The sequence below is a fragment of the Lissotriton vulgaris genome, chromosome 3_1 (genome assembly GCF_964263255.1).
Source record: "Lissotriton vulgaris chromosome 3_1, aLisVul1.2, whole genome shotgun sequence".
NCBI lineage: Eukaryota > Metazoa > Chordata > Amphibia > Caudata > Salamandridae > Lissotriton > Lissotriton vulgaris.
Window position 1 is genome coordinate 1,034,234,099 of NC_141689.1, and position 25,123 is coordinate 1,034,259,221.

At 47.3% G+C, this 25,123-nt stretch overlaps 1 protein-coding gene and 1 long non-coding RNA gene across 3 annotated transcripts in view; one reads left to right on the forward strand and one right to left on the reverse strand.

Annotated features, from left to right (window-relative positions):
• Positions 1-25,123, reverse strand: part of LOC147727349 (protein FAM47E-like) — a 270,030-nt gene that overhangs the window by 164,592 nt on the left and 80,315 nt on the right. Inside the window, exon 1 of one of the 2 annotated variants that reach the window (XM_086961438.1) lies at positions 5,061-5,329. The exons of the other annotated variant lie outside the window; for it this stretch is intronic. Within the exon in view, the coding sequence (XP_086817564.1) occupies positions 5,061-5,095 (35 nt within the window). The 5' untranslated portion in view covers positions 5,096-5,329. Of the gene's footprint in view, positions 1-5,060; positions 5,330-25,123 lie in introns of those variants that run through there. 2 annotated transcript variants of the gene reach the window in all.
• Positions 5,981-25,123, forward strand: part of LOC147727350 (uncharacterized) — a 48,048-nt gene continuing 28,905 nt past the window's right edge. Inside the window, exon 1 of the long non-coding RNA XR_015309323.1 lies at positions 5,981-6,252. This is a non-coding gene — a long non-coding RNA (uncharacterized LOC147727350). The remainder of the gene's footprint in view (positions 6,253-25,123) is intronic.

Below are 25,123 nucleotides of genomic sequence, written 5' to 3' on the forward strand. Positions count from 1 at the left end.
CACTCAAATAGGACCTGAGCTATCTTACAGGTGCGGACAGAGTTGTCCGCGGAGATCACTCTGCAGGAGGCACGCGGTACGATCTGATCTGGGGTGACTAGGTGTTCTTTTAAGGCAGTGATACTGGCCCCAGTATCTCGGAGAGCTCCTATGCGGAACCCGTTGACAGTCACCTGCTGTCGGTATTTCTCGGTGTTATCTGGTAGGAAGGTACCGGGACCATTTCTCTATCCCCCAGGGAAACTAAGGTCATGACTGCTGGTTCCCCCCCTCGGGTCCTCCACCTCCTCTTCTTCCTCTTCTAGGGCTACGTTGGCGAGGTGGGGCGCAGGGGGACCTGCAGCAGGGCTCTTCTTGAGCGGGGGGCAGTTGGGGTCATTGGCATAGTGCCCTGTCTGATTACATCGGTAGCAGGCTGTGGTGATTCTGGGTCCTAATCTAACGGGAGGGAACCCGGCCTTGGCGTCCGGCGGGGGAGTCCCTGTCTGGTTCCTAGGGGGACTGCGGGGAGGCCCTGCCTGGGAACCCCTCTGCCTATTCTGATTCCCTGCACCTCTCTGATGGGAAGATCCTTGTTCGTTGCGGTTATAGTCCCCCACGGGCCCGCGGGGGACTCGGGTGTTCACCCACTGATCAGCCTCGACAGCCAACTTCCGGGGGTCGGCCAACTTGCTATCCAGGAGGTGCTGTCTCAGTTCTACAAAGCAATTGTTGGATAGGTGTTCATAGGCGATGAGGTCTACAAGTCCTTCGAAGGTGGACACCTTGCTGCCCTTGATCCACCCTTCCAAGGCCCGGCTGTAGAAATTCACATATTCTACCCATGTGGTGCCGGGGATCTTTTTGCAGTCTCGAAATCTCTGCTGGTACATCTACGGGGTGAGCCCATAGCGAGTCATAAGGGCGTCCTTCATATGGGTGTAGGAGTTCACGACGGGGGAGGGCAGATCCAGCAGGGTGTCTCTTCCCTCGCTGAGGAAGGGGCCCCACAATCCGGCCCCCCAATCCTTCTCAGGTACTCGGTGGACGGTCATGGCGACCTCGTAAGCTTTGAACCACTGCTGGATATCGTCATTCTTGTAGTATTTCTTTACTACATCCTTGGGGATGTGTACCTTCGGTTTGACTGGGGGTCCAGGGTCTCTGTTCCCCGGGGGTCGGGTCTCTTTGTTTCGGGCTTTAATTTCGAGCTCTTTCAAGTTTCTTCCCTTCGTGCTCCCGCTGGAGCTTCTTTTCTTCTAGCTTCCGCTGGAGCCTCTTTTCTTCCAGCTCCCGATGGAGCTTCTTTTGTTCCAGCTCCCCTTGCAGCCGTAATTGCTCTACGGCTAGTTTCTTTTCCACCAGCTTTAGTTCTCCTTCGATTTTAATTTGGGCTAGTTCTAGCTCGTGGTTTCGGCGGCGCTCTCGGTCTGCCATTTCTTCTATTGACAGACCTCTCTCCGTGCTGGTATTTGGTGGTAGGGATTCGGATCCCTCTTCCCTCGGGCCGTCAGTTTCCGTCGGCGGCTCTCCCTCTTCCACATTTCCTTCTGTCGCGGGGAGGGGAGCCCCGGCTTCTACCCAGGCCGTCAGGGCTTTCTGGAAGTCATCTTTGGTGCTCAGTCCAGTGGTAGCGATGCGGAAATCTTTACAGAATTGTTTAAATTCCTTGTGTGTATAATCTTCTAGTTTTTCTTTCTGAAATGCGGTTTTCTCGCTGGTTCCGGTGAGACTCATGGTTGCCCTTGTTCGGGTGGTGTGTCAGTCGCTTTACTGTACGATTCTAGACGTAGGCTCTTATCCCGTCGCTTGCCACCAATGTTAAAAGGGGCGTTCCCAGAGGCCAGGTTATGTCTACCCGACTCCTCCGTGACCCACCTCTCCCACCAATAATGCCGAGCCTTATGAGAGATCTCCACAGGGGAAGACCTCAGGTAGCGAATCGTACACACGAGGACCACACCACACTTACGAACAGACACCACAACGTGGGTTTCGTTATCAACTTCTTTATAATCACATAAAAAGTATTATCACTCTTAGATACAATGATCGAGGGATCGCAGAAAGTCTCAAGTCTTTAGGGAAGGGGTAGCGGGACAGTCTTAGTATCGTAGGCCAGTACGGAGCGTACCCGGCGCACAGCTCTCAATCCTCGAGCCGGGGGGATACGGAAGATGGTAACCGCACTGGTGTCCTACTCACTTGCAGGTGATTCACTCGGGTTGGTAGCGTCGATAGTCCAGCCGGACTAGATTGTTCCTTGAGCCGCGACGACGTCAGCAGGGCTCGCTCTGGAGGAAGTTCTGGGGGAGCCGCGACCACGTCAGCAGGGCTCAGCAGGTTCGGTAAAGGTCTTCAAGATTCAAGCTCAAGCCGCGACGAGGTCAGCAGGGCTCCGATGGTTCAGTTCCAAGAACGAGCCGCGACAGCGTCAGCAGGGCTCAAAGAGTTCACGAGGTTCAGTTCAGCCGCCATCAGATCAGCTGGGCTTCCTTGTCCAAGATACAACTGCCGCTAGTTCAGGGGCGGGCCTTGATATAGTCCAGTGGCCCTTTGATGTCCGGACCCTCACAGGCGGAGGTCCGAGGCTTTGGGGGCGGCCCGTGGGTGAGGTCCGGCAGTTGGTCCTTTGATCTTTTGAGGATGCGTCCGGGAATTCCCAGACGCCAGCAGGTCTGGAGCCAGCACTCGGGGAGGCCAGAGGTGCAATCGAAACTGCCCCCAGGGGAAGGCCAGAGGTGTGACAGAAACCAGTCTCTCAGGGGAGGCCGGAGGTGTCACTCCTTGTCTTCGCTCACAAGGGGAGCCCTCACCCTCCCAACGGGGGCTGGCGCGTCTGGAGCCTACGCTGCGCTGGGGTCATGCTAGGCCCATGGAGTCAGGGATCTCGGGAAGGGAAAATGGCTGCCGGGGGGCTTATGGGGCCTTGCGGGTTCAGGACGCGCGGGCTGGGAAGGTGGCCGGGAACAGGCCAATGCGGGTCGTGGGCGTTTGGCCGGACATGGCCAGGGCAGCTAGGGGTCTCTGGGTACGGAGCTGGGCTATCGGGGAGCTGTGTCGCGGGGGGGGGGGAACCACGCCACGAGGCCAGGTCCAACAGTGTTTGTGTGTGTTTATGTGTGTGTGGTTGTGTGTGTGGTTGTAGGTGTGTGGGTGGTTGTGTGTGCGTCTGGTTGTGTGTGTGTGGTTGTGTGTGGGGTTTTGTGTGGTTGTGTGTGTGTGGTTGTGGTTGTGTGTGTTGGTGGTTGTGTGTGTGGTGTGGTTGTGTTTGTATGTGTGGTTGTGTGTGTGGTTTGTGTATGTGTGGTTGTAGGTGTGGTGTGTGTGGGTGTGGTTGTGTGGTTTTGTGTGTGTGGTTGTGTGTGTTTGTGTGTGTGGTTGAGGGTGTGGTTGGTTAGTTGTGTGTGGTTGTGTGTGTAGTTGTGGTTGTGTGCGTGGTTGTGTATGTGGTTGTGTTCATGGATGTGTGTGTGGTTGTGTGTTTAGTTGTGGTTGTGTGTGTGGTTGTGTGTGGTTGTGTGTTTGTAGTTGTGTGTGTGGTTGTGTGGCGTGTGTGTGTGTGGTTGTGTGTATGTGTGTGGTTGTGTGTGTGGTTGTGTGTGTGGTTGTAAGTGTGGTTGTGTGTGGTTGTGGTTGTGTGTGTGACAGTAATACTAAAAGCATCTCAAAATATAGGAACACAAACAACGAGTTTGTGGAAAGAGAAAGCAGGTTGTAAGTCAAACGGGCAGCAGCAAAGCATTAATACAACATGTTCTTTGATGTTTGATGTTCTTTGATCGAGAACATCAAAGAGGCGCAGTGAAAGTGATCGCGGGCAAAAGTGAAATTGATCGCGGGTGCTTAATGAGCATAACGAGGTTTGCCATATGGCGCCTCTGCTCCTAAGCGCGCGCCCTCGCAAATGCACTATAGCTCTAGGCTGGCCATGGTAGCATTTTTTGAGCCCTCACTAAAAGTCTCACCAGAGCTGCGAATGCGCTGGGTCAGGGGAGACCTAAAAAGACATCAACTAAGACTTGCTCTTTTTCTGGAAATGCACAGAGCATATACGGATCTCTCTACCTAGCAATCTACAATGCAACCCCTCCTACCCTTGCTTCAAAAGAGAGCTGAAACTCCTCCTCAACAAATACTTTAACTCTTAAACTTACTGAACTTGGTTAATTATTTCTCATTTGGTTGTTTTGTTTGCTTATGCTGTCTATTAGACCTTCTCGAACTTTTCTTTGATTTTCTTTGACGTGTCCTATAATGTATTGAATCTCGCTTCATATGGTATTGCGTTCTTGATTTACTCTACTCTTCACGATCATGTAAAGCGCTCTGATATCCTTGGGTGTAGCTAGCGCTATATAAAACGTATGAATAAAAATAAAAGATCGTAATCAGTTACTATGTCTCCTGTTTCCAAACTTTTAACTAGCCCACTAAACCAAAACTGGGGTAGCATGACTCGGACAGAAAGGCCGAGGTGATGCTCTTCCTAGAAAAAATTTCACTGCATTATGGGCTCCACCCAGCTTTATAATACAGCGTTTATTTACAGCAGATTTAGGTGAAGTGGTAATCTTGAGATTAGATTTCCTGTCTTCTAGTTCCATGACTAAAGCCTCCCCATTGATACCAGGTCCTGCAGCAGTAAGTAGTTAGTAGCCAGCACGCATGGTCATACATGCCAATAGGCCCATTCTGGGGGAAGATTTTGAAGCCAAAAATGCATTTATATAGCTGTCTCCTGTCTGAAATTGCCTCTGCTTCAATAGAAATCTATGGTGGTAATACCTACTCCCAATTATTATTTTTAAATCTCGCTATTGCCTCTTCTAAAATGTAGGGATATATGGTATGTTAGATCAGGATATTTGCCATTGGCGAGTCTAAACTTACGACAATTTAATTCCATTTGGATACCAGAGTTGCTCATTTCCTAAATACATCTTGCAATAGCGGCGGGCAAGGCTTAGATCAGGAGGTGATAAAGCCAGGTAAGAGATAGTCATTATAGGGCTTTTTAAAAGTTCATCCTTCAGAAAATCCGCCCACCGATACCTGCGAGCATTCGTCGGGGAACTCACCATGGTTGTTGTTTGTACTGCCCCTGCTCCTGCATAGTTATTTCAGATGAGACTAAATGACCTACGTCTTGAATAGAGCTCTCGCTGCAAGATCACTTCATTCCAAAAGTATAGCATAGTCACGAGATCTCGTGTAATCCCAAGCGCAGGAAAGTGGTCGCCATATGCCGCTTCTGTATGCACACAACGTGGTCACCATGACGACCGCGTCCCTTCTCGCGGGGTAACCAAGTTTGTATTGTTCACGCGGACGAGGCCATTTTAAACTCAGGCATAACAGAGCCAGTTCGTTGACTGGCTCTGGTGTGGCGTGTCAAAGCCATGTCCGTGTATTAAAACTTCTGTGTCAATGTAACATTTGATTCGATTGCATTCACTCTCTTCTTAAAGGGCGTAATCGGTCCTGCTCCCCTATAGTATGTGAGTTGCTGCACGTTAACACGGACGGGCTGTTGCCAACAACTAAGAAGAAGAAAAAGAGAGGAAAGACGATCCTCTAGTTACACTCGTGGCCGACGCCTAACTCGCCCGTAGCCATTTTAAAATGAAGGTGGACACATAAAACTCAGTGAATAGAACTTTCGGTTAACATGAAGTTATTCACCACAAAATTATATAATACTGAATTCTTTAGTATTTCGAAAAATAGGCAAAATATATAACATTGTGTGTCAAACTATAATGTTCCATACAATTATATTTGTAACGTTTTTTGTAAAAAACAAAAACAAGTGCATGTCAAGTGCAAAAACATCTGGTTTCTCCTATTTGTTAATAGTTCGAGGTTGATTTCATGATTTATGAACGTTAGCCTCCACCAGTATATGTGAATATTCCTATTCAAAATGGCGATCAAACTATCGAAACGACGCATTGCAAACTTCGTCTTGAATGCATTGTCCTCTTTCCCTCTCCATACTGCGTGTAGTTAGTGTCACGTCTTGTACGGAAGTGGCCCTTGAATTTCTGGAGTCTGCAGAGGATTACAATCAGCAGGCCGTGGAGATGGACGCCGGCGAAGCTGATAAAAGGCTGCGAGAGTCGCGGAGGGAGGAGGCTCGCTCCTGTTTACGAGAGCTCTCTCAGCACTCGTTCTGGTTCGACATATGGGTCTTTCTCTTGTTCGACCTGTTTCTTCTAGTCGTCATCTTTCTGCTTCCCTTCTGAGTTTCCACCTCAGCCTCGTCAAAGGGTGAGTTCTGCTGAGGTGTCGAGATCGAGGAGGGTTGGTGGGTCTGTGGTGTAACCGTCTGTTATGCCTACGGTGTCCTCAAGGTGACACAATAAAAGACATAACACTGTCACACTCACCCTCGGATAGGAGCAGCTGAGACACTCCTCAGGAAACCTTTCACCGAATAGAAAACACATCAGGGTAACGTTATATGCAATTTGTTAATTCACTATGACCACAGCAAGGAAAACAGCCAATGGTCATGAAGCTGTACAAACCAAAGAAATGGCTTTTGGGGCTTGAAGTCTTCCGCATGTCTCTGGAGAGCCGGCTCGTGATGTCACTGCAGTTTCAGTCGTGTTTCGCCATGCATTACCTCTTTTTGTAAGTCTTCCTCGCCACATGAATAACGAAGTGAGTTTCAGCTTCACACCAGAACCATCCAAAACAAAACTTAGCCTTGCATGTCTCCCATCCCTTCCCAACATGGCCGACCCCTATCACCCCTGACCTCTGTAAGAGGCCCAACACTTCAGCCTGTTTTTTTGGTTCTGCGCTGTAGATTATCAAGAGTGTGTTTCAGGTAAGTGGTTCCAGCTGTAGCTGGAACTGGTGTCCCTGGTTGGTGCACAACTTAAAATGCTAAGGACACGCACAGCTTCAAAATTGTTCCAAAAAGTTGAATAGTTGCTGCGTGTTCCTAGGATATCACTCTCCAGTCCTGTCGTGTGTTAAAATTGATAAATCAATTAGATGCACCCCCTAGTGTAGGGGATGTCCCCTAGGGCACTGCTTAGGAGCCAGAAGAGGCTACTTATTTGTCACTGGACATTCTAAAAGAAGTTCAAAACCAAGGGATTTGTTGTATATTTTAATGTCTGTTATTTAAATCTTCAAATAATTGTTCAATCCATAAATCAATTTTCATCATGAGTTCAGAACGTTCCCGATGCATTTCGGGCATCAATGTGCCCTTCTTTAGGGGATTCCCTGTTGATACAACCAAAAAATAAACATGCGCTATATCAATTTCACAATATATCATATGTACATAAAGAACTTCAATTCTGAAGGTGCTTATCAAGTGCATAGCGATAGTATAAAAATCTAAATGTGTGTAGTGTCAAAGGGAACCAACATCAAACTCAGTTAAAAGTTTGTATAAGGAAACATGTTTAAAGTGTGTATAAAGGGTCACCAATGTGGTAAGGTATTACGTGAGCCGGATTGTGAGCAAACAATGTAAATGTAAGTGAGGCTTCTAGGTGGTCGGTGATCACGCCAAGCTTAATAGTCCTGGTGAGGAAGAGGAGCTAAAACAACAATGCTTACTGGTGCAATTGGATGACGTCTGACCCTGGAAGAACAGTGTTCCCTGGTCCACAAAATGATAGCAAGGAAATCTGATGAGGAAAGACAAGGTGTCACACTTAATGAATTCCCAACAGGTAACTGAATAAACGGTACACATCAACTAGGTGTGCAGTATTTACTTACATATTTTTAAGTGTACTCACGGCAGCTGTTCGCTGATAACTCTCAAAGTGTCTCGTAGTTTGGCAATGTGGTGTGATGATTGTATTTAAAACGCGCGAAAATGACGCGGTATGCGATTATGAAAGGTGACGACGATCTATGTGTTATAAGACTCCTCACAAGTGAAACGACGACGGACATCAAAGTCACGTGATCGTGTATACCGTGGCGGCCATCTTAGAGTGGGTAATGAAAGAAAGTGAAACATGAAGAGTTGGACAACACGCAATAGGTTTAAACACGATGTGTGTAAATGGTGCTAAATGACATAAAGGTGTATGTATGTGTTGGAGCAGGTGTATGAAAACATGGTCATAAAATTAAAAGGTGACGACGGTCTATGTGTTATAAGACTCCTCGCAAGTGAAACAATGACGGACATCAAATTCAATTGATCGTGTGTACCGTGGCGGCCATATTAGAGTGGATGATTAAAGAAAGAGAAACATGAAAAGTTGGACAACGAACAGTTGGTGTAAACTGTGTGTAAATGGTACTATGTAACAAATGGTGTATATGTGTGTTAGAACAGGTATATGAAAACATACTCATAATAAAAATCAAATATTGTCATGAATTGATATCTCTGACCAATCATTAGATACATGTATATCTAGAGTATTTACAAATACAACTGGAATTCCATCCTATCGTTAAGCCCATTAGGTTGCATGGTGTCCAAATATCGGATCCAGAAGTTCTCTCTTTGCAGGAGTCTGTTATTTAAGTCTGTACCTTCTTAATTTTCAACAGTTTCCATTGAGAGATGTTGTGTTTATAATTGGTAAAATGTGTCGCCAACGCTGATTTGATGTTCTTCAAACGGATATTGCTCTTGTGTTCCAAGATCCGAATTTGTATTTTACGTGAAGTTTTCCCTACGTAACCGAGACCTCAGGGACACTTGATCAAGTAGATAACATTTGTAGAATTACAAGTTGCATTAACGCGCAGCTTAATAGGTGTACCTTTCATCGGATGACTCATCATGGCTCCTCGTATGGCGTTATTGCAATTACTGCAATTTAAGCAAGGTTGTAGGCCTTTGTAGGGTAGTTTAGGTTGAGCCCGATCAGGTCTGGTTAACATATGTTTGAGGTTGGAGCCTCTAGTATAGGCAAACATTGGTGGTTGGGAAAAGAGATTGTTAATATCAGGTTCAGCTGTAAGTATTGGCCAATGCTTCATGATGATTCTCTTGTATTGGGAGCTCTTTGTCGAGTATTTGGAGGTTATTACCATGCGGTTCTGTGTTTTTTTCATTTTGACTTTAAGTAGCTCTTCACGGTTCTGGCTGTTGCATCTTTCTGCTGCTTTTTTGAGAACATTTTGCGGGTAACCGCGTTTTTTCAAATTTTGTCATCATTTCTTTAATTTGATTAGGCCTTTCAGTGTGGTCAGAAACAATTCTTTTGACTCTGAGAAATTGAGAATACGGGAGATTACATTTCAAATTGGGTCTGTGAAAACTCTGAAAGTGTAAGATGCTGTTCCTGTCTGTTTCTTTTCGGTAAATTGTTGTCTGCAAGCAATCATGTTGACGTAAGATCTGAACATCGAGAAAATGGATACAGTTTTGGTGAATCTCATGAGTGAATTGTATACGTTCATCGATGTTATTGAGGTGTGTGAATGACGCCAATAGTTCTTCTTTGCTGCCTGACCAGATGATAAATAAATCGTCGATGGACCTTAAGAACAATTTGCTGTGTGTATTCCAAGTCCCTTGCTCACTGCACCACCAGGATTCAAGCAAGCCGGGCCGACGACGGCTGAAATGCCAGAAACCGGTCCCCGTAAGCTTGTCTCCTTTCCGGTGAAGAATTGGCTTGGTAGTTTGGTCTGCCCTGTTCCCATGAGGCACTGGGTCAGACTAATTTGCATATAGCCAGGTTCTGAACTGGGGTGATGCAGTGAGCTAAATAACGGTGATGGATCAAGCCCTGATCTGTTGACTGGGTAAGAGTGGTCTGCTTAATTCAGACACTCTGTTCATCACCACCCCCTTTTTTTAATCGTGTGTATTCCAAGGTTCACTGTGTAATATGTGATTTTCCTCAAAGCAATGCATGAAGATATTAGCATATGTGGGCGCTGCGCAATTTCCCATTGATGTGCCTGAGAGTTGTAGGAACCAGTCGTTCCATTGAAAATAGCTTTGATAGAGGGTAAATTGTAACAGTTCCATTAAGAAAATCTGAAAACCAGTATTTATGTTGGATCTCAGTAGCACGTGTTCCACTGCTTCGATCCCCAGATCATGGGGTATGGATGTATGTAATGATCTTACATCCGCTGTACATAGCCAAATTTCTTCTTCTGGTTGGAACCTAAGTTTGCTGATTTTTGTCAATGAAATCCGTAGTATCACGAATGTACGTACTCCTATTTTTAACAAATTGTTGGAGATGTCTATCAAGAAATTTGCCAATGGGTTCATGGTGCTGCCTCGAGTAGACACAATGGGTCTGAATGGTGGGTGTTGTAAGTCTTTCTGTACTTTGGGCAACATGTACAAAGTAGGCGATTTAGGGTTAGTTTGAATCAGAAATCTCTCTACTTTTTTGTGATAGTTCCTTTTGTCACTGCTTTCGAGATAATGTTCTTAAGTGTTGATTCAAATTGGTCAGTCGGGTTGTAGCCCAACATGATTGGCGACTCTAACTCTTCTATTGTTGTGGCTTGTTGCACGCCAGAGGCTGCACCGGCAAGCTGCCTCTCTTCCTTGTTGCCAGCAAAGCTTCGCCTTTCCTGCCCCAGAAGCCGCACCATCTGAATTGCAGGGTCCGCTGCTGCTTACTGACCTGCTGCTTACTGACCTGCAATCACTGCTGCTTCCATAGGGTTCTGGCTGCTGCGGGGCTCCGTTTCCCTAGTGTATCTTGGTGGGCGGTTTGGTCTGGCTTCTTTTGGCCCATCCGGCTCTTAGAGGGCCACTGTCTCGTTGGGCTTTGCCTCGATTGTTCGCCTGCTGGACGTGGTCTCTGCGGGCAGGGTTTGGTTCTGTGCAGCTCCCCCGGGCCTGGTTGGGTGCTCTCGCACTCCCAGGAGCCGCGCGCGTGCCGTTGCCCCTGGTGCTCCCGGTCCCAATGATTATGCACGCTCGCCCGTTCCTCATTTCGAGGGCGTGCGGCCCGTACATTAATTGTGTACTTTGTGTGGCACATGTCCTTATGGGATTCTTTCGGTCTCATTTCAGGTCATAGTGGGTTGTGATCACTTTTCCACATGTCGCTTCTGGGCATTTAATTTGTTTGCAGTGTCTTGCATGCGCGCTCCTTTTTAGCTCACGCTGCGACACTGGGAACATGGTTTAAATCTGTGTGTGTGTGCAAGTGTTGATTGGTGATCTTGGCTCTTCTGCTGCCTGTCTCTTTTTCGACTCTGCTGACTCGTTGTGCTGTGCCACGGGACCTGCGTACTCTGGGTGAGTTTTTTTTATATTTCTATGCATATTTTTGCAATCCTGGAGGGGTTTCAGACACCAGTTGCTGCGGTATTTGCCTAGCAGCTTTTATTGATTGATAGTGGTACCTTGGTTTTCTCATCTGGGTGCTGATTTGTCTTTGTTTCCCCCATTCTGCCCTAGTGGTATCAGTCCTGGCAGATTACGTGTTTGTGCTTTCTGTTTGTTGGGCCTCTACATACAGCTGGTCATTTGTCTATTTTGGTTGTGAATGTTGGTGTTTTGGTCAGCGGCGTTGAGGAGCTGTGCGTACACTGTACCGAGCACTTCATCACACAGCTTTGGGCCCTTCTCATTCTCTTTGTTCTGCAGTTACCTGGAGGGTTTCCGTTGGGTAATATGCTCTCAGTGTAGGCGCATTCTGCGCCCATTATTAGGTTTCGCCTGGCGTCCACTGCGCAGCAGTGTTCGCGCAGGCGAAATCTTATGTTACACAGTACGAGGCTTTGTCCCGCCTCTCTCTTCCATTGGCTAGCTCCATAAATGGAGGCTAGCCATTGGAAGAGATGGTTGTCAATCACTCTTTCCCCCGCACAACGCGATTCGTGTGAGTTTCTGGGTCTTTTTTAAGTCCCGCCCCTGTTCTCGTCATGGCATTTTGTGGGCAGGCCCTGCATGGCCGCTCCACCCCCCCCGACACCCCTCCCTCGCCTCCCGATTGGTTTTGTCATGGCATTCTACAGATGCGCTGTGCGTGGCACCCGGCGCACAGGGCATTCCTCTCCCTGTCACTGGCTGGTGCGAGCAGCTCGTAGGTTTCAGTTTCGTTTTTAATGAGCTGGTGATCGCATCGCATAGAGAAAGTGTCTGCGCAGAGAGGGTGCTAGCCAGAAGCTTCTGCCATCGCACGGAAAATGGGATTCCGTAGCCCGGTTTCCAACAGTGAGAAGTGAGTACAGACTTGTTCTCTTCTGGTGCCGTTTTGTGAGCGCTCGTCGTCCTGTTTTCAGAGCTCCTCGTGGTCCGGAGGGCCGGTCACTGTCCCACACCGTCCATCGCGGGAGGAGAAAGCCGCAAAAACACGGAGGTGAAGGAAACAGAAACACGGATAGGAGTAGACAAAGAAACAGGCCCGTACTGGCGAGCAGAAGACACCAAAGAATGAATTAAATACGAACAACAGCAGGGATAAAAAAAAAGAATGGCATGTTCGCATGTATTTGAGTGTAGGATACTAGCTCCGACACCCACCACGCAAAAACGTATCTTATGCAATTATACATGTTTATAACAAATAGGGGGGCGAATGAATGAGAGAAATAGAACATGGGTGGAAGGAGAGGAACAAAACTGACCTAAACAAACAAAACATCAGGCAAATATCAGATTAACATGAACTCTCTGTTAATGGCAGAGAGGGCCCGCGAACACTTCACTGAATTACACGAACACGATGCCATGTTATCAGTGGGATAATCACTCACCTCCAGCGGGCGAGGCACGGGGTCTGTGAAATGTGGAAAACTTCATAATCTGAGGGGGGCACCCCATTTACGTAACGTTACGCCACTGAGCAAGGCGGCCCTTTTGGTCCACACTGCAGTTCCGAAGTAGCTGCCGTTTAGGGGCAAGCGGGTCGGGGTGCGAGACCCGAGGCCCATGCTTCTCAAATCGTTCCATACACTTTTAAATGGCCATTTCACGGCATGACATAGCAATGCGGTGGGGTGACTCGACAGTGGCACAGCATGATTAACCTGTCTCTAAAAAGCTTTCAAGATGTGGCCACACCCATCGCCTATTCCACCTGGCCAGCAGAAAAGCTGAGTCCCACAGCCTGTAAGGCGTTTGCTTAGAGCGCAAGATCCTTGCACTGCTGCCGAATAGCATGCATAGTCTGGACTTTGTAATTAAGTTTAATGTTGCTAGCCATCTGGGTATTACAGAAGCTGGTTACAACCTTTACACAACACAAGCCAAGCTTGTGATATCCCGCATATTCATTTTTTATTTCCATTTAATGCTCTTTGGAACAACAATTTTATATTACTTGTGTCTCTTACCACTGGCCAGAATTTCAGAGACTAATATTCACGCAGGTGAAATAATACTAATGTGATTAGTGACGATTTTTGGAATCTGACCGTTTATTTCTTCCTGTTACATGTGGTATAATTTTAAGCAAATGATTGGCGTGGCAGATATGATGTACGGCGCCCACTGCCCCAAATGTAATCACATGAAGTGGTATCACACAACCCCAGGACTAAGAGGTGTGGTTCTTAAATTTTTTTATCCTGTACCCCCGGCAATGCCTGGCTCCTGTTGTCACACAGGGGATGCAGCTACCATTCCTCCTTCTGTGCCGGGGAGCTGCAGCCTCCTGTTCCCCCCTCTGAGCATCAAGCCCCTTTTTTTTTTTTTACCGAATCACATGCTCATGCTGCTGCCTAGTTTGTCTACATGCACACAGGCAGAATCACTCGGTACAAAATGGCTCCTGTTCACTCGCCAGTACGGTCTTGCGCCGCCCCACCTTCCCCCTGCCAAATACATTCATTCCAAATACTGCTTATTTTTATATTAGACTGACTTCTCACATCTGGGATAGCAGGGGCACCTTCCACAGTGACTAGTGCTTCACAAAAAAGAATTATTGGCTAGCGCTCAGAAGCCTTGAAGCTTTGATTGAATGACACCGCAGTTTGATACCCCGCTCCTCTTTGATGCTTCGCTCCTCTATGATGCTATGCGTTCCAGACACTGATTTTATAAGACTCACTTGGAGCTCTGAACTGTGATTTGATCTTTATTTTGTTCATTTCGTTTGCCCGGAAGGACTAACATATCTGTGAAACCCTCTTCTTTTATAGTTTGGGCATCGTCTGTCGTTTAGCAGAATAATATTACTACAAATATCTGGGAGGAGCAGAGAGCAAATCTCCGATGTTGGGCATTCTCCTATCATAAAGGAAGCGTGTTGGTTGGGCCTGTGGCGTCTAACGCATCATTTAACCCTATATCCGTGGGCACCTACCACAATAATGTATAGGATGTTTGTTCCGTTCCCGTTTTTAATTTGATATAAACTCAAATCACTGCACACTCTACTACACACTCTCTACTACAGTCACTACTCTCTACTACAGTCCCTACTCTCGACTACACACTCTACTACAGTCACTACTCTCTACTACAGTCCCTACTCTACTACACACTCTCGACTACACTCTACTACAGTCACTACTCTACTACACACTCTCTACTACTGTACTGCTCACTCTCTACTACACACTCACTACTCTCTACTACACTCTCTCCACTCTCTACTACACACTCTCTACTACACACTCTACACTTAAATCTCTCTACATAAATCTCTTTACATAAATCTCTCTACTTCAATCTCTCTACTTCAATCTCTCTACTTCAATCTCTACATCACACTCTCTATTGCACACTCTCTACTGCACACTCTCTATTGCACACTCTCTACTGCACACTCTCTACTGCACACTCTCTACTGCACACTCTCTACTGCACACACTCTACTGCACACTCACTACTCTCTACTACACACTCACTACTCTCTACTACACACTCACTACTCTCTACTACACACTCACCACTCTCTACTACTCCCGCTCTACTACTCACGCTCTATTACTCATGACAATGCCATTTATTTATCTGTTTTCAAAACCAACACATAAATAAAACATCTGTCCTTTACAACGCCAAAAGCACTAACTTTTGCGAAGGCGAGACCGTTGCATTGTAAATGCTTGTTCCCTGTGGGGTGTGTGTTCCTGTCCTGGTGTGTTACTGGCGTTTGGGGTGTGTCGCTGGGCCACAGCTTCGTTTTGTTTGCTGTTTGTCCCTGGATCCTTCTTCCCTTACGGGCTTTGGGCCTGCGGTCCTTCCGTCCTGTATACTCCTCTTCCTGCATACTCATGTTCCTGCCTGATCTCCATTGTTGCGCGGGGTGTGTCCTGGTTGGGCATTCACCGGGGGCTGTGGGCTACTGCATGTCTGTTGGGAATGGGCTGCTGTTAGCGCCGGTTCGTCTTTCTCTGGGCTGCTTCTGTGTTCGCTCTGTGGTCTTTTGCTTCTGTTCTTGGAGGGCTTGCTTTTTCTTGTCCAGGGCCTTGGCGCCCTCTCCTCCTCCTGCTACCTGGGTGGCCTCTGTCTTGGTTCCATGGGCCCTGCCCACCGGGCTACCCTGCTCATTTCCGACGTGCTGTGGCTCTTTGTTTGGTCTCCTACTTTTGGATGGTGGCTGTTTGGTCGGGCCAGGGGTTCGACGCATGCCTCTGCTGGGGTGTGCGTTTTAGCCTGTTTTTGTGGTGTCGCTTATTGGCTGTTTGACTGATCCTTCTCCGGCGGGTCCTGTTCCTCCGGTTTACCAGTGGGGTATTGGTGTTTTCCTCCTGTTTTTGGTTGCCATCCTCCTGGTGCCTGTCCCCCTTTTGGCTGGTTTCGTATGGTGGAGTTGTCAGCCTTGCTTGGGGCCTTCCACGGGGAGTGTTTTGGGTATCTTTGTGCCTTGTTGACTGGTGGTGCTTCCTCGGTTCTGTCCCTTGTGGGTCCTCCCCATCCAGCTGGTCTCAATGCTTCTGGGTCTTCCTGGGTTCCGGTTCATTCCTGGCTTCGCCGGTTCCCGTTGGTATCCCTTCTCTTGCCCCTTCGACTCCCTTCCCGCCCTGTCTACTGGTGCGGCAGCTGGTCTTTTCTGTTCTGGTATCCCCTTCCTCGGTGTTGATGGCCTTTGCCGTCCTCTGGGGCGTGCTTAGGTTCCCGGTCTGTACTGGTTCGGTTGGTTCGCCTGATGGCGGGTTTTCCCATCTGGCTTCTGTTGGCCATTCCTTCGTTTTTCTGGTATTTAACCCTGCCCTGCGGGGGCTTCTTGTTGTTTTTCTGGGCAGTTTTTCTCCTGCCTAGTTCACCGGGGGTTGATGGGCTTACGGCCTTTCCTCCATGAGAAGATCTGTTCTCATCTCTCTCAGCAGTTGAGCTGGGTCTGGCCTGTTTGGGGGACCATTTGGGATTACCTGGTGCTTTTGTGTTATGTTTGCCCCTTTGATTTTTTGGCACGGTTGTGCTGTCCTTGACTGGGTTACTTGTTTCGGTTTGCGTCCCCGGTGGGGGCTCTGTATGCCTTCTCGTCCTGGCTCCCGGCTTTGTGTTTTCCTCTGTTCCCTTTTGCATTAGGGGATCTGGACTTGTCTGGCCTGGATGGGGTGTTTGACCTCTTGGTGGTTCTCGCTTGGTTTCTGCTGCTGCATGTTGGACCGTGGAGCTGTGGCTCGATGGTCAGTTTTGTGCTTCTGGGGGCACGTTCTTGCACAGGCCGAGGGGTTGTTTCCTGCCACGGCTTTCGAGTTTTCCCAGGGTGGTTTGTGTTCGTACAGTGCTTTTCATTGTCCGGGGCTGCAGGGTATTCCTGGTTCTCCTTCCCCGGGCGGGGCCCTGCGCTTCCTGTGTGAAATTTGCATCCTCTTCCTCTTTGTCCCTGGTTTTGGGGTGCTGGGGCCTGCTGGCTCGGGTTTGCTCCCTTGAGGTGTTGACGTTGCTCCGGCTCGTTTCGCCAGCTCTTTTGTCCTTCTCGCCTGTGGTGTGTTTCTGCCTGTGGCTTTTTCTCCCTGTGCGCTCCTGTTCCTGTCGGCTCTTCTTCGTTCGACTGGGTCAGGCCTGTTTGTTGGCTGGCTGTGTAGACGCCTGGGTGCTCGCTTGAGTGGCTCGCTTCCTTCTTGTGGAACGTTACTGGGACAGTTTGCTTGGTCCCTGTGCTGGGCGGTCACGCTCCTCCATTCTGCGTTCCAATCCCTGCCGGGTTCTCTGTGCTCTCTTCTGCATGGTGGAGTATGAACAGGGGGGTATACCCATGTATAGTCACTGGGACCTGGGTTGTATGTATGCTAAAAGGAAGGGGTCCCAGTGTGTCAAGGGAACTAATTAAACAATTGAAACACAATTACTCAAAAGACAAATATTTTAGATCCGCACGGTTTAATTCACAGTGGGATAGAGTATCTTATACATATAGTAGAATGCAATAAACTGTATTAACGTCATACAGTGCCCCAAGGTGGGAGAAGGAACGTGATAGTGAGGATAACGTGAAGTGAAGGGATTACGTGACAGTAAAATCAGTTGTTTAGGCATATATACGTGACACCAATGCGGTGGCAACAACTTGTATATCACATAGTAACTTGTTCAAATACAGGCATACTACACCAGGTACAGCATATATACAATATTGGTGTGTAGTTGCCACAATAAAAACAAACAGTCGACGTTTCGACCCTCTTGAGGTTGCAGGATCGTTTTAACCTTGCTGTGGGGTCTTCATCAGGACCATGGAAGGGGAGTGGGGGCAAAGGACCTAATGGGGGTACAATAATTCCAGATTAGAGGGTGGAAATCAACCTCTGAATTTACACATAGGTAGAGACAAAATTATGCTTAGGTTGAGACACAAACTGACCTAGTGATGTCATTGGTTGAGAAGTAATGATTACACATGCAGTTAAAACGGATACAAAAATGGGCCTGGAGAAGGGGAACAGTGCGAGCCGCTACAAAAGCATTTACAGACAGCGGTACCCTAAATGAGACAATTGGTTTATAACACTCTGACATGTCATAAGGACATGTATGTATATACCCATGCAGTTAAACAGACTTATTAATTAGGGAACAAAAACCAATGTGCGCCGCTACAAAAGCATTTGCAGACAGCGGTACCCCAGGATTAAATGCGAAAGGGTTGGTTTGAGACAATCAGACATGTCATAAGGACATGTATGTATGGCCGACGGTTGGGAAAGGACTGTAAATCACTAACGCTTGGAAACAGGCTCAGGAAATGCGGTAAGGGGCAATGCGCATGAAGGAGGCCTGTCCGTATGTCCCAATGTAGATGCCACGGGTGTTGGAGCTGCCGGGTTAGTATAACTTACAATCATGGTCTATATTAAAACGGAAAAGACTAGCTAATGGCTAAACACAGCCATCTGGGAGACGCTTACCGCAAGTCAGCGTGCTGCTTAGCTCACAGGTGGCGGATCAGATGAGTTAAAAACAAGTAGGCAGATACCGCATCTGGAAAAGAGCGAGCAATGTGGTAATCATAAATTAACTAAGGTCCGAAAGCGGCTGTCTGAGAGGGCCGGCAAAGCCACTTAGCAAATAAAACCAACTGGTGAATGGTTACATTAAAGGTGGAAAGACCGGGCAGCTTACCGATTTTCGGCGGTACAAGAGTTGTCAATGATCGGAAATATCCAAAATCGTCAATTGCAGGCTTAATGGTCTGCGGGATGGATCTGTGGGATGTAAAAAATATATTAAATGGAGCCGAATGCGGCTATCCGGGAGGAGCGGCGAGGCCACTTAGCGAATTCGTCCCACACGTAAATGGTGGATTAAACCGGGCAGCTTACCGATTTGGGCGGCACCTGAATGTATCAGTGATCGGTAATTTCCAAAGTCGTCGATTTCAGACTGATTGGTGTGCGAGATGAGTCTGTGGGATGTAAAAAGGAGGGATAATCAATCATGATGGTCTCTATGGGGAACGAGAGCGGGCTCTCAGTGAAATGTGACTTACTCAGTAGATTGCTTTCTGTGGCTCCGTGCGCGAGATGCGGTGCGAATGCCGCGTTTCCTAGTTAGATATGGGAGTCATGGAAACAGGTCATGTGGTGGCAGCTGGGGAGGGTAGAACTAGTAAAAAGACTAACTGGTCAGGCACGTTCATGGTGACACAGGGGAGCGCAGTGCTAAAAAGGCAGATGTTCATCGAATGGTAAACATTGTAATGGAATACACAATGAGATGAAGAAGACCAATTCTAATTATTAAATTACAGAATATACATAGACACATAAATGAAAGCTCAACATTGAACGCTATGTGAGGAGGGCAGCATGTAAATATCTTCACCGTCTAGTGTGACGTAACCTCATAACAATTACTGTGGTTAGCGGAGCGTACCTCTCAAACATGAGGGTAAAGGCTCTGTATGTAAGTGAACAGATATTACATATGATCAGCAATGTATGTCAATAAATTGGCTACAGCGTGGACCCAAAATGAAAGGTAGAGCAAAACAGATAGCTTGTGAGAGGGAATCGGATTCATTAGGGTAATGTGGCCAATTGGGAGAATGAACTATCAGATTCATTAAGGCCAGTTTCAATGGAATTGAAAAAGTACATCCACTTTATTTCTCGTATGTTGAGAATGTCAGAAATGTTGCCTCCACGTGGTCCCAGTGTAACTTTTTCAATGACCAACCATCGTAAGCTTTCTGGTGGGTGGTTGTTCAATTTGAAATGTTCTGCAAGTGGTGCACCTTCAATCTCACAGCGAATGCGGCTCATGTGTTGCAGTATGCGTGCCTTGATTTTCTGTTGGGTCTGCCCAATGTAGATCTTCTGGCATGGACATAGGATGGCATAAATGACGTTGCTAGAGTTGCAATTACTGAAGCATTTCAATTTCACAGTTAGATGAAGATAAGTAAAGTCTTTGGTCTGTATCGTCAAGTCACAGGCCTTGCAATGGCCACATTTAGAGTGGCCAATTACAGGTGGTAAGTTCCACAGAGTGTTGATTGTGGGCTGACTTTCAGGGGATAGGAATGAATTCACGACATGATCCCTGATGCATTTAGCTTTCTTGAATGCATGAAGCGGTGTAAGGGGTTGTTTAATGTCATCGGATAGCCACGGCTTAGCAATCGGTTGGATAGATCCTGAGACTCAGAGAAATAATCATCTTTGGTGGAGCAGTTGCGGCGTATCCTGAGGAATTGCCCGAAGGGCAGGTTATCCCTGAGGGCACGTGGATGATGGCTCGTGTAAGCCAATAGGGAGTTCCTCTCAGCTTGTTTGCGAAACAGTTTGGTGCAGAGTCTTCCAGATTCATGGTAGATTGTGACATCCAAAAAGTCAATGGAGTTGCTATCTGATGAGATAGTGAATTTGACGTGCTGGGATTGCTCATTGAGCCAAGTAAAGAAATTGTTCAATTGGTCCTGACTACCATTCCATATCAACAGGATGTCGTCAATATACCTTGCCCAAAGGCCGACTTGGTCTCTGAATGGGTTGAGTTGGCTGAGAACCGTATCCTCTTCGAATGCTGCCATATATAATATAGCTACGTCAGGTGCAAATGGAGCCCCCATCGCCACTCCAGAGGTTTGCAGGTAGAAGTTGGTATCAAATAGAAACCGGAATTTTTTTCTATTTGATACCAACTTCTACCTGCAAACCTCTGTAGCAATCCCAGCACGTCAAATTCACTATCTCATCAGATAGCAACTCCATTGACTTTTTGGATGTCACAATCTACCATGAATCTGGAAGACTCTGCACCAAACTGTTTCGCAAACAAGCTGAGAGGAACTCCCTATTGGCTTACACGAGCCATCATCCACGTGCCCTCAGGGATAACCTGCCCTTCGGGCAATTCCTCAGGATACGCCGCAACTGCTCCACCAAAGATGATTATTTCTCTGAGTCTCAGGATCTATCCAACCGATTGCTAAGCCGTGGCTATCCCAGACGGTTGATCAAAAAGGCCCGCAAACGTGCTTGGTTCTACCCCCGGGAGGAACTACTTGTGCCCAAAAACAGAACGGAACAGCAGGAAAGCCGCATTGTCTGTGTCACGACGTTCAGCACCAAGAGCAACAGCATCAAAAAAATCATCAACAAACACTGGCATTTGGTTTCCGATGACATTAAACAACCCCTTACACCGCTTCATGCATTCAAGAAAGCTAAATGCATCAGGGATCATGTCGTGAATTCATTCCTATCCCCTGAAAGTCAGCCCACAATCAACACTCTGTGGAACTTACCACCTGTAATTGGCCACTCTAAATGTGGCCATTGCAAGGCCTGTGACTTGACGATACAGACCAAAGACTTTACTTATCTTCATCTAACTGTGAAATTGAAATGCTTCAGTAATTGCAACTCTAGCAACGTCATTTATGCCATCCTATGTCCATGCCAGAAGATCTACATTGGGCAGACCCAACAGAAAATCAAGGCACGCATACTGCAACACATGAGCCGCATTCGCTGTGAGATTGAAGGTGCACCACTTGCAGAACATTTCAAATTGAACAACCACCCACCAGAAAGCTTACGATGGTTGGTCATTGAAAAAGTTACACTGGGACCACGTGGAGGCAACATTTCTGACATTCTCAACATACGAGAAATAAAGTGGATGTACTTTTTCAATTCCATTGAAACTGGCCTTAATGAATCTGATAGTTCATTCTCCCAATTGGCCACATTACCCTAATGAATCCGATTCCCTCTCACAAGCTATCTGTTTTGCTCTACCTTTCATTTTGGGTCCACGCTGTAGCCAATTTATTGACATACATTGCTGATCATATGTAATATCTGTTCACTTACATACAGAGCCTTTACCCTCATGTTTGAGAGGTACGCTCCGCTAACCACAGTAATTGTTATGAGGTTACGTCACACTAGACGGTGAAGATATTTACATGCTGCCCTCCTCACATAGCGTTCAATGTTGAGCTTTCATTTATGTGTCTATGTATATTCTGTAATTTAATAATTAGAATTGGTCTTCTTCATCTCATTGTGTATTCCATTACAATGTTTACCATTCGATGAACATCTGCCTTTTTAGCACTGCGCTCCCCTGTGTCACCATGAACGTGCCTGACCAGTTAGTCTTTTTACTAGTTCTACCCTCCCCAGCTGCCACCACATGACCTGTTTCCATGACTCCCATATCTAACTAGGAAACGCGGCATTCGCACCGCATCTCGCGCACGGAGCCACAGAAAGCAATCTACTGAGTAAGTCACATTTCACTGAGAGCCCGCTCTCGTTCCCCATAGAGACCATCATGATTGATTATCCCTCCTTTTTACATCCCACAGACTCATCTCGCACACCAATCAGTCTGAAATCGACGACTTTGGAAATTACCGATCACTGATACATTCAGGTGCCGCCCAAATCGGTAAGCTGCCCGGTTTAATCCACCATTTACGTGTGGGACGAATTCGCTAAGTGGCCTCGCCGCTCCTCCCGGATAGCCGCATTCGGCTCCATTTAATATATTTTTTACATCCCACAGATCCATCCCGCAGACCATTAAGCCTGCAATTGACGATTTTGGATATTTCCGATCATTGACAACTCTTGTACCGCCGAAAATCGGTAAGCTGCCCGGTCTTTCCACCTTTAATGTAACCATTCACCAGTTGGTTTTATTTGCTAAGTGGCTTTGCCGGCCCTCTCAGACAGCCGCTTTCGGACCTTAGTTAATTTATGATTACCACATTGCTCGCTCTTTTCCAGATGCGGTATCTGCCTACTTGTTTTTAACTCATCTGATCCGCCACCTGTGAGCTAAGCAGCACGCTGACTTGCGGTAAGCGTCTCCCAGATGGCTGTGTTTAGCCATTAGCTAGTCTTTTCCGTTTTAATGTAGACCATGATTGTAAGTTATACTAACCCGGCAGCTCCAACACCCGTGGCATCTACATTGGGACATACGGACAGGCCTCCTTCATGCGCATTGCCCCTTACCGCATTTCCTGAGCCTGTTTCCAAGCGTTAGTGATTTACAGTCCTTTCCCAACCGTCGGCCATACATACATGTCCTTATGACATGTCTGATTGTCTCAAACCAACCCTTTCGCATTTAATCCTGGGGTACCGCTGTCTGCAAATGCTTTTGTAGCGGCGCACATTGGTTTTTGTTCCCTAATTAATAAGTCCGTTTAACTGCATGGGTATATACATACATGTCCTTATGACATGTCAGAGTGTTATAAACCAATTGTCTCATTTAGGGTACCGCTGTCTGTAAATGCTTTTGTAGCGGCTCGCACTGTTCCCCTTCTCCAGGCCCATTTTTGTATCCGTTTTAACTGCATGTGTAATCATTACTTCTCAACCAATGACATCACTAGGTCAGTTTTTGTCTCGACCTAAGCATAATTTTGTCTCTACCTATGTGTAAATTCAGAGGTTGATTTCCACCCTCTAATCTGGAATTATTGTACCCCCATTAGGTCCTTTGCCCCCACTCCCCTTCCATGGTCCTGATGAAGACCCCACAGCAAGGTTAAAACGATCCTGCAACCTCAAGAGGGTCGAAACGTCGACTGTTTGTTTTTATTGTGGCAACTACACACCAATATTGTATATATGCTGTACCTGGTGTAGTATGCCTGTATTTGAACAAGTTACTATGTGATATACAAGTTGTTGCCACCGCATTGGTGTCACGTATATATGCCTAAACAACTGATTTTACTGTCACGTAATCCCTTCACTTCACATTATCCTCACTATCACGTTCCTTCTCCCACCTTGGGGCACTGTATGACGTTAATACAGTTTATTGCATTCTACTATATGTATAAGATACTCTATCCCACTGTGAATTAAACCGTGCGGATCTAAAATATTTGTCTTTTGAGTAATTGTGTTTCAATTGTTTAATTAGTTCCCTTGACACACTGGGACCCCTTCCTCTTCTGCATGGTGGCCTCTGGGGGTCATTCTCTTCCTTTCTGGTAGCTTGGCCTTGGGCCTGGTCCCTTCCGCTCTTTGGGCTCCTTGGGCGTCCTTGTGGGCCTTCTGCTTTTTGCTGTTGGTCGATTGGGTTCCCTTGGTGGCCAGGTCTCTTTGGAGTCGTTTCCTAGGTCTGTCTTGCCTTGTGCCTGCCTGGGTTCTCTCCTTGGTTTTGCGCTCCCTTCCGGGGGGTTCTTGGTGCGACTGGGGTCCGTGTCCCACCTGTTTATATCCTTGCGGGTGGGGTTGTGTTGACCTTCGTTTTTTTTAATGTTCAGTTGGCGTGCTGGGTTCCTTCTGCACATCTATCCGTTCTTGTGGCTCCTGCCTGTCTTGTCTTGGTTGCGTCTGGTTCCGCTGCTCCGGTCCTCTGGTGGTTTCGGCTCTCTCCTCGCGGTTGGTGGTCCACCGTGCGGTGTTGCTGTATTTCAGTTCGACTGCGTCTCTTTTCTAATGTGGCTTTTTGTTGGGATGATGTTGGGGGGGGGGGTGCCCTCTGTTTCTTTGGTTCTGCTGTCTGGGCTTTTGCTCCCCTCTTTCTTTTGGCTGTCCATTGGGTGGTCGTGGTGTGTTTGGACCGGCTTGCTGCTTTCTGTTCTGGGGCCTGTTTGTTGTTGCTCTGGCTCCATGTGGTCTGGTTCTGTGCCTTCTCTGTCCTCCTTCGGACTTTGGTTTGGGCGGAGTTTCTGGCGGCCCATCGTGTCTCGGGGGTCCGGTTTTCGGCCCTCCCTGTGTCTCTCTGTCCCGGGCTGGTTCTTCCTCCTGGTGGTTGCCTCTCTTGGGTGGTCCTTCCCCTCGTCTGGTCTTTTGGGCTTGCCTGCTTCGCTGCTTCCCCGCTTCCCCTTCTGGTCCGTTGGTCTCTTGTTAGTTTCCGTGAAGCCGCTTGGTTTTGGTATGTGCTCAATTCGTTATGCATGTAGCGAGGAAGACTTATGAGGAGGTAATGCCCCGGTTACTTACCGGTAATCTTCATTACTCCGAGTATTGTCTTCTGCAAAACATGAGTTGCCATCCCTCCCTCCCTGGCTGGCTATCTGCTTCATGTTTCTGCTTGGTATTTTCAGGCTGAAGGGTTGGGCCGGCCCTCCTCTTATAGAGGTCAGGGATGATAAGGGTCAGCCATGTTGGGAAGGGATGGGAGGCATGGAAGGCTAACTCTTGCTTTGGAGGATTCTGTGGTGGAGCTGAAGCGCACTTCGTTATTCATGTGGCGAGGAAGACTATACTCAGAGTAATGAAGATTACCCGTAATTAACAAGGGCATTTTTGGCTATGTGGTCTTACTCTGACTGCAAATAAGTAGAATACAGACATGCATTTCATATTGACACAGACAAAGTAAAAACAAAAG